At 35.1% G+C, this 10,319-nt stretch overlaps 1 protein-coding gene across 1 annotated transcript; it reads right to left on the minus strand.

Moving 5' to 3' along the window:
- Nucleotides 1-3,020: 3,020 nt before the first annotated feature.
- LOC106881337 (uncharacterized) lies at nucleotides 3,021-10,038 on the minus strand. Its single transcript, XM_014931692.3, has 2 exons — nucleotides 8,154-10,038; nucleotides 3,021-4,971 (listed from the first exon to the last, which is right to left on the minus strand). The coding sequence occupies exon 2, from the start codon at nucleotides 4,356-4,358 to the stop codon at nucleotides 3,300-3,302; it is 1,059 nt and encodes a 352-aa protein (XP_014787178.1). The 5' UTR covers nucleotides 4,359-4,971; nucleotides 8,154-10,038; the 3' UTR covers nucleotides 3,021-3,299.
- Nucleotides 10,039-10,319: the final 281 nt, after the last annotated feature.

Genomic DNA, 10,319 nt, shown 5'->3' on the forward strand with positions numbered 1-10,319 from the left:
GCCCCAGCATGGCTACAGTCCAATGACTGAAACAAATAAAACGAAAAAAAGGAAAAATAGGAAATACTTCAGTTCATTGATAGAAATGGAATCTAATGTTTTGGGGTTGTTCTTTTATCTAAGATGTGTTCTCATATGTCACTATGATAAATATATAAATAAACTGGAAAAGAAAAACATTAAGCAATGGCTAAAATATTTCCATTGTCTCAGCAAGTAAGGAAGACAACTCCAGACTTGTTTAGAGTTTATTCTGAGCTCAACAACATTTCAAAATTATCAGTTTATATGGCTTCTAATTGAAACAATATCTTTCAAAACATCCTTCATGTACACTGTACTTTACTAAATAACAATTAAGTCTATAAATACAGTTGTAAGATTTCAAATATTCTATGTTCAAGGAAAACTAAAAAAAAATGGTTTTGCAATGCAAGGTTCCAACCAAGTTCTGGTATCAATGAAAATATAGTATAAAACAATACTTTGGAGAAATTCATAATTTTCAGTTATCTAAAGTCAGCTTATTCTTATTCTTGCAGCTATGCTCTTGGAGCAGCCACCTCCGCTACTGACTGGGTCACCTAGATAGCGGAAGCTATCAACTACCTCTAGCTTACCCTCCTGGCATTTGATAGAGTCTATTGTCTGTACATTTTTAGTGTTTATTGTACCAGTGCACCTTCCACACACAAAACCCATTTTCCCAGTTAACCTTCCTCTGATATTGTTGCTCCTCTTATGTATCTGTAGCTTGCACTAGGTACATCTTATGGAATTTCTATCTTCACTTTTCCTACAGATGAGCAGGGTCATCTACCTGAAGGGATTTGTGATTTGTCTGCTTTCCTACTTACTAAGACTTTGGCTTTTGCTGGGTTAACTTTAAAGCCCTTTGATTCTAGACCTTGCTTCTACATCTGAAACTTCTTCTCTAGTTCTGGTAGTGTGATTCAGCAATCAGAACAAGGTCATCAGCACAGAGAAGCTCCCAAGGGCAACCCATCTTAAATTCCTCCGTTATTGCCTGGAGGACTATGATGAGCAAGGGGGGGGGGGCTCAGGACTGATCCTTGGTGAACCCCTACTTGTACCTTGAATTCATTACTATATTTGTTGCCAACCCTCACCTTACTGACAGCATCCCTGTACATGGCTTGTACATCTCTCACCAACCACTCATCTGTCCCTAGGTTCTGCATTGACCACCAGATAAGGGATCAGGGGACCCTGTCAAAGGCTTTCACCATGTCAATAAAAGCCAAGTACAGAGGTTTGTCTTTGCCTAGGTACTTCTCCTGCAGCTGTCTTACAAGAAATATAGCATCAGTAATGCTTCTCCTTGGCACAAAACCAAACTACATCTCATCTAGACTAACTCTCTCCCTAATTAGTTGGGTTATGACCCTCTCTGTGACTTTCATCACCTGATCCAATAAATTGATATTGCTGTAATTATTTCTAACTCATCACCTTTACCTTTGTTGCATTTGACTATGATGCTGCTACACCATAATCAACTGGGCATGACTCCTTTATGTACTACCTGATTAACTATATGGGTGACTAAACTATAACCCACACTGCCAGATATTTTAAGCAACTCAGCAGTTATTCCTGATGGGCCGGAGACTTTCCCCATCTTCATATCCTTCATAGCTTTGTCTACAATGCTACTGTCTATTCGGATTTCTGGTCCCTCTGTTGGAACAACATTACACAGACTCTCCTTCTCCCATGAGTTCTCTGTATTTAGTCGCCTTTCATAGTGGCACTTCCAAACCTCTTTCCTTGCAGAGTCACTAACTGTAAGTGAACCATTATCCATGTGAACACGCTTCTCCCACACCACAGTTTTCCCTGGCACACTGCCTTGCAAACTGAAACACTTCAAGCCACTGGTCCTCTAGTTACAGAACATTAGCAAACCCCTTCCCTTCTGCTTCACCCCTGGCTAAGTATACCTACTTCCTAGCCTCCCTTCTAGCTGCCTGATACAGTTCCTTGCTACCACCACCCTTCCAGTCCTTTCAAGCCTGATTCTTAGCTCTAATGGCTCTGTCAACTTCATTGTTCCACTACTAAGTTATCCTCTATATTGCAAGTCTGTAACTCCTCCTCATCAAATGCTTCAGTTAGGAAGTCCCTAAACCTCTGATTATTCAGAGTCCTTAAGATTCCAGATCTTTCTTTTCCAAACTGCCTTGCTTCTTGGAATATATATATATAATAATAATAATATTAGGGACAAAATCCAAAATTACAGGTAAAAAACTCAATTAAAATCAATTTATAAAAAATAAAAATTAAATTGAGCCTTATAGATAAAGTATATATAAAATATATAGTTTTAGGGAAAATAACCAATTTTCAAGAACTCATCGATGAAAATCCACTATCACATATAGAAAAATTAATAATTAAAAGCACAATAAATGAGTATAATATAAAGTAATGTAAATATCATAAATAAATATAATAAAAAGATTACACTTGTTTCATAACTAATTTTCAAATAGAAAAGAAATTTAAATCGATTAAAATCGATGAGTTCTTGAAAATTGGTTATTTTCCCTAAAACTATATATATATATATATATATATATATATATATATAGATATTTCATCATCGTCATCATTTAACATCTGTTGTCCTTGCTGGCATGGATTGGATGGTTTGACCAGGGCTGGCAGGCTAGAAGGCTGCACCAGACTCCAGTCTGATTTAGCATGGTTTCTACAACTGGGTGCTCTTCCTAACGCCAACCACTCCAAGAGTGTAATGGGCGCTTTTACGTGCCACTGACATGGGTGCCATTTGCATGACACCAGAATCTGCCATGACTGCAATTTTACTTGGCTTGATGGGTTTTCTCAAGCACAGCATGATGCCAAAGGTCTTCGCCATTCATCACTGCTTCTGCTTCTGTGAGGCAATGATGAATGTATGTATATACACACATGTGTGTGCACGTGTGCACTGCAGATTGGTGTCTGAAAGGAAAACATGTACAAGGAAGGAGTTTTAGAGACAAAAGTTTTCTTTTTATTGAAGGTTTTTGTGTATGAGACAGAGTAGGTGATGACAAAAGGAAAATCAAATGTATTTTGTGCATTTGTGTGGCTGATATAATACTTCACTGCAAGAAGTTTCAGTTTATGTTTATCAGAGACAAAATAAGACAATGAAAAACATAGTTTCTGAATTGCACCAACCTCCTACTTTTTCTAATCTGAATCACAAGAATCTTATGTAGCTTCATAAAAATAACAGTTCTTATAAATTCTTTAAAATGATTTTATTCTTTTATTGTTTGTTTTGCATGTGCTTTTTCTTTATGATTAGACAAACTCCTATTCTCATTGTAAGTTTTACTACAGATATCACAATGATATGGTTTTACACCTGTGTGAACAGGTTTGTGACGATTTAAATTCTGATTATCAGCATATGATTTACCACAAATGTCACAGCTATATGGCCTCACACCTGTGTGACCACGTATATGAAGTGTTAAATGACCTTTCCGTGAAAACATTTTACCGCAGATATCACAATGGTATGGCTTTTCACCTGTGTGAATACGCACATGTTGAGTTAAATGACCATTCTGTGAGAATGTTTTGCCACAGATATCACAGTGAAATGGTTTCTCACCAGTGTGCAAGCGTATGTGTTTAGTTAATCCACTCTTGTCAAAGAACCTTTTTTCACAGATATCACAAGGGTATGGTTTCTCACCGGTGTGAATACGTACATGTTGAGTTAAATGACCATTCACCGAGAATGTTTTACCACAGATTTCACAACGGTATGGATTATCACCTGTGTGCATGCGTACATGCCTAATTAATGTACTGTTGTCAGAAAATGTTTTGCCACAGATATCACAGCGGTATGGTTTGTCACCAGTATGAGTGCGTGTATGTCTAGTTAATCTACTATTACTAGAGAATGTCTTTCCACACATATCACAGTGGAATGGCTTGTCTCCTGAGTGAACATGTTTGTGATTAGTTAAATTATTACATACAGAGAAGGTTTTCCCACAGATATCACAGTGGTATGGTTTCTCACCGGTGTGAGTACGAATATGAAGTGTTAAATGACCCCTTTGGGAAAATGTTTTACCACAGATATCACAGTGAAATGGATTGTCACCTGTGTGAATGCGTACATGTTGAGTTAAATGACCATTTGCAGAAAATGTTTTGCCACAAATGTCACAGTGGTATGGTTTCTCCCCAGTGTGAATGCGTATGTGTTTAGTTAGTATGGTTTTGCCAGAGAATGCTTTTCCACAGATATCACAGTGATATGGTTTCTTACCAGTGTGAGCATTTTTGTGATTAGTCATATTATCTTTTTCAGAGAAAGTTTTGCCACAGACACCGCTGTAATATAGCTGTCTACTTGCGTGAATGGACTTCTGCAGAATGTTATAGAACAAATACAACAATATGTTTTGTCTCCTGTATGAGTAAATTTGTGAAGAATTTATTTATCAATTTAGAGGATGTTCTCCTCCATATACCAAAGTTATATGGGCTCTCACCTGAATGAATATATTTGTGTGTAGTCAAATGATCTTGCTCAAAGAATAGTTTACTACAAGTATCACAGTGGTATACCAGTATGACATTAGTGCTTAGTCAAATTATTGTTACAGAAGAAACATTTGCCACAGATAATGTATTGCTAAATTCTTTCATCTTAGCAATTGTTTAAATTAGGTATTAGACTGAATAAATGTTTAATTGATATGATTTCTTATGTGTATCTACCAACACATGTCAGATAATATATTTTCCACATCTCAATTACTCTGTTTATAACCTTGATTTTAATTTTACAGCAATGTGGAGTTATGGAGAACTATTACTTGTGAACTTGATAATATCATTCTTCTGTTTCCAAAAACCGACAAATTTCTTGAATCAGCAATTTGCATTTCAATGTCACCACAAACTCTGAAATAAAAAATATATGGTAGAAAGAACAATGAAAATTTAACACGGTAGTTATTGAATGCTAAAATAACAAAGAAAGATTAGAAAATAACTACAGAGGAAAAACAACAATATGGCTATGTAGTGAAAATGAACGATCCTATGTGTGGATAGAAAAATTTAGGAAGAAGATAATATTGGGATACACAGACATAGCAAAAGATACAAGAATGTTTTTAGTGAAGCTATATATGAATAGATATCTCAGGGACGTCATTTGCATTGAAAACTATTGTTTAGTTACTATTAATATCTTTAATACAATGAGTATTAAAAAGCTAAGAAATAATGACATGGAAAGTAAAACAATAATAGTCAGTGAAAAATATAATTATTTTTGGAAACTCTCATCTGTTTCCAAGAAAGATAATATTTCCCCTTGGCCAGCCATATTTCCTTGTAGAATGCAAACAAAGGACTCTACTTGTATGACAGTGATGCTCATTTACAATTATCATGCAAAGTTAAGACAAGGAGAAACTAACATACACACACACATATATCTATATATGTAAATATGTGTATATATCCTTGAATATTTATATATATATATATGTGTGTGTGTGTCGCCTTCCTGGCATGTGAAAAGACATTCGAGCGAGATCGTTGCCAGTGCCGCTGGACTGGCTCCTATGCAGGTGGCACGTAAAATACACCATTTTGAGTGTGGCCGTTGCCAGTACCGCCTGACTGGCCTTCATGCCGATGGCACGTAAAAGCACCCACTACACTCACGGAGTGGTTGGCGTTAGGAAGGGCATCCAGCAGTAGAAACTCTGCCAAATCAGATTGGAGCCTGGTGTAGCCACTTGGTCCACCAGTCCTCAGTCAAATCGTCCAACCCATGCTAGCATGGAAAGCGGACGTTAAACGATGATGATGATGATATATATATATATATATATATATGTGTGTATATAATGTAAAATGTATGTGTGTAGGGCAAAAGCCTCACGGTTATATTTTTCAGTTATTTTTTGTTTTTTCACCTTTTATTTGTTTCAGTCATTAGACTGCGGCCATGCTGGGGCACCACCTTGAAGAATTTTTAGTCGAATGTATTGGCGCCAGAATTTTTTTTTACTTTTACTTGTTGCCATTATTAGACTATATATATATATATATATATATACATATATATAAGCTTCTTTCAGTTTCTGTCTACCTATTCTACTCACAAGACTTAGGTTGGCCCACGGCTGTAGTAGAACACATCAAACCCAAAATCATGTGGTTGGGAAGAGAATCACCCAACAATTGAAATCAAATTATCCAGTAGCTACTGTCTTATCAGCAATGTTTGCATGTCTTAACATGAAAGATGCAACTAGAATTATTTCACAGGATTATTCAGTTCATCTTAATACTCAAGAATTCTTTAATCAGTTAAAATAAGAAACATTTAGATGGTCATAATGTTTTAACTTCCCACTTCCTACATCAGTTGAATTTTGTTTATGAAGCGTATAAATTTCAATACAAGATAATCAATCTTATCCTTCAAAAAAATAAAAAGACGGCTGATAGGCCATGTCTCAGGCTATGTGAACACTTCATTGGAGATTTTCACAATGAAGTAGTATGAAATTTTTTTGGAAGTTCAGGTAAAGTTTTTCAGTGGTACAGATGTATGTAAGAATATCCTGTGAACTCATTTATTCCTCATCCTACAGAGCACCTTTACTGGCATTAGTGAAAAAGGATGGCTGGGTTTATCCCATTGCTATCGGTTGTATACTTAGATGTCTGGCTGAGAAAATGTGTACGATGATATTGTCAAAAGTCATATCAACCAAATATGAGCTAAACTAGTTGGTTTGGCCTTTAGTGATTAAAATGGCAATACACTTCCTGAGAAGGTATATAAACATTCAAAATGATAAAGAAAGTGTTATCATCAAAAATAATTTTAATAGTCAGAAGAGTTGTTAAAGGAGATCTCCTTTGTGTTTCAAGCACATTCAGAGACCTTCTGGCTTTTCTATGGCGATCAAACTTTGTTTTCAAAGGTAGGAGTTCAAGAAGATGATCCTCTAAGTTCCTTCCTGCCTTCTCTCATCTTTATGGATACCATTAAGAAATGTGTGCTCTAAATTTATGGTGTTTGGATGACAACACACTACAGCAAAATAAGCAAAAAAACAGTTTTGCCAGGCTTCTCCCACAGACACACAAACCTTGGGTAAAAATTAAAATTGTCAAAGTGTGAATTAATTTTCATGAATTCAGATTCTATTCAGAGACAACCAATTTTGAAAAGTTTCAAAGCTGCAACCCATGGTATCAAGCTCACTTCCATTTAAAATTTAATCCCTTTAAGAAGTCCATTCTGCTGGAAGCAAAACTTTAAAAGGTATGGTAGAGAAAGATCCCAGGCAAGATAAACACAAACGGTGCTCTGTTGTACACAGCATTTTTATAATTAGGCAGGTGAATGCTAAAGACAGATATGAAAAAAAAAAACAGGAACCGGCGGATTTTATGTATATCTCATATTCAGAGGTTTTATTAAAGAACTCGTTAAATATAAACACATTCAGCATATAAACAAGATATTAGTTGAAATATGCTAACAGCAAAAAATACATTTCCATTCAATTATTTTTTACTGATATTTTTACTTAACACGTCTGGCATAATCTACAGAGGCGAGATGTTGCAAACAATAGAGAACAAAAATGTTTGAGATTACTTTTACAATAATTTATTAATAATATCTATGATGTATTATCTTTCTATTGCATTTTAATGTTTTGGTATTTCGTTCAAATGAATATCGATAAGCGTGCTGAACATACAATAATCCCTCGACTATCGCGGGTGTTACGTTCCAAAACCTGTATTTACATACATATACTGACTGGATACAATGACCGGGTATCCAAAATAAGAGATATGACAGTGGAACGTATTGCTTTGCCATAATTATTCAAGATTATTATGAATGGTAAACAGTTTCTAAAAGTGAACGTCACTGGTGTTTATGTTACGAAGAAGACGGAAATCTATTTGAATTTCATTTACATTTAAATAGAAATATCTGAATGTAAATAACACCTCACCATTAATATGCCATTCTGCACCCGAAATACTAAAACATAGTAACAATGAGCTAACAACAGATCAACAACAGATCAACTTACTGCATTTTGTCCTTTCTTTTCTTTTTTACTATTTGATGTAATATTAATACGAGCGGGGACGGAGCAGTGGATATTAAAAAACATAGAAAGTATCTATCATGCTCAATTAAGTAAACTAAAATGACAACACAAAACAAGCTGATGTAATGCATCAAATCTTCAACATTATTTTCGTAATATTACTTTTAAGTCGTAACGAATTTAGTGCAGTGCAGTGATCATTAAAAACGCTAATTAGAAGCACCTAATCACTCAAATAAATAATATTCTTTTCTTCTCTAGGCACAAAGCCCGAAATTTTTGGGGATTAGGTGGGGGAGGCAGTCGATTAGATCGATCACAGTACGCAACTGGGTATATTTTGACCCTTGCACCCGCATGATTTTCACTAAAAAAAAAAACTCGGATTTTTTGCGTGGAATCAAGTACCCTGACCTACTAATAAGCTGCAAATCCCTTATTTTCGTTCGGAAAAAAGGCGGGGACTGACCCCCCCCCCCTATTATCCCGGAATCATTGGAAATATTTTTGGTTAATGTTTACTTCTTGACTTGGAAATGAAAATAAAAAATATATATATATATACTGGAATGAATGTAAAACAATGGGTAGGAAACGAATATGAAAAAAAAATGCGCGCAAATCAACGGGAGGGTGGGGAGAGGACTTCGGAAAATTCACAATGGAGTTTTTTCAATGAAATTTTATGGAAATACCTTTCAAACGGCATAAATTACGATTATAAAGAAATTTGTGAGGGAAATCTTTTCCAAGGGAGTGGCGAGAGGACTTCGGAAAATTCACAAAATCCGAGATTTTCCTCATAACTTTTAAGGAAATGGGTTTTTTTCAATGAAATTTTATATAAATACCTTTGTAACGGCATACATTATGTCTATAAAGTAATTTGTGGGGAAAATCTTGAGGTGGGGAGAGGACTTTCGGAAACTTTCCAAGATTCGAATTTTTCCTCGTTATATTCCGAAATCACATTCAACTTTCTACGGATACCCTAACGCAGTACTACTACACTACGTAGTGTTTATTTCTACCCACTTTAAATGATTTTTAATGTTTTGGCTTCAATTTTGCTTCATTTTCAATTATTTTTACGCTTTTTTAACCCTTCGTCGTTATTCTCATTCATTCGTTACTACTCTCTCTCTCTCTCTCTATATATATATATATATATACACATGTATATATATATATATACACACTCACATATATATATATATATATATATATATGTATATATATACAGTTGAGGAAAAACTGGTATTTTGTGAATTTTCCGATGTCCTCTCCCCACTCTTTGGAAAAGATTTTCCCCACAAATTACTTTATAATCGTAATGTATGCCGTTTGAAAGGTATTTCTATAAAATTTCATTAAAAGAAACCCATTTTCCTAAAAGTTACGAGGGGGAAAATCTCGGATTTTGTGAATTTTCCGAAGTCCTCTCCCCACCCCCTTGGAAAAGATTTCCCTCACAAAAATGTTTTCAATTAAATGAATTCCGGTGATCTAATATGCTACAAAACCCTTTTTGGGGTCCGGAAAATGGGGTGTGGTGGGATGGGGGTAAAACCCTTGGAAATTTTCACCCTACCCCCATTTTCAAATATTTTTTGCTATTTCTTTCTTTACCCATAATTTTAGATAACATTTTGCAGAAATACGTTTTCGAGAGAGTGTTGATTACATTAGATTGAAAATTCAAAGAAGTTTGAAATGAATAAGTGAAAATGCAGAGGTTATAGAAGTTAGTGGTAATGAAGTGTGTGGAGAGATAACGAATGATAAATTAAATGATAAATGATGAAAAAACATGTTAGAGTTTTTGAATGTATGTGTGAAATGAAGTAAAAATATATTAAAACAAAATATCTTTTTCCTACCTCTTAAAATCACTGGATATAAAATATATAATAATCCTGGATTGCAGAATAGATTTGAAAACTAAAGCATTTTCCCTTTGCACCAAGGTGAGTTTCATTTTTGTGTGGAGAGAGAGAGAGAGTGAGTGAGAGAGAGAGAGAGAGAGAGTGAGTGAGAGAGAGAGAGAGAGAGAGTGAGTGACAGAAACAGAGAGTGAGTGGGTGACGAAGATTACCTAAACTTTGAATGGAGTAACAATATCATAATTATATATATCATTATATA

Source organism: Octopus bimaculoides, chromosome 7 (assembly GCF_046866305.1).
Source record: "Octopus bimaculoides isolate indiv1 chromosome 7, ASM4686630v1, whole genome shotgun sequence".
NCBI lineage: Eukaryota > Metazoa > Mollusca > Cephalopoda > Octopoda > Octopodidae > Octopus > Octopus bimaculoides.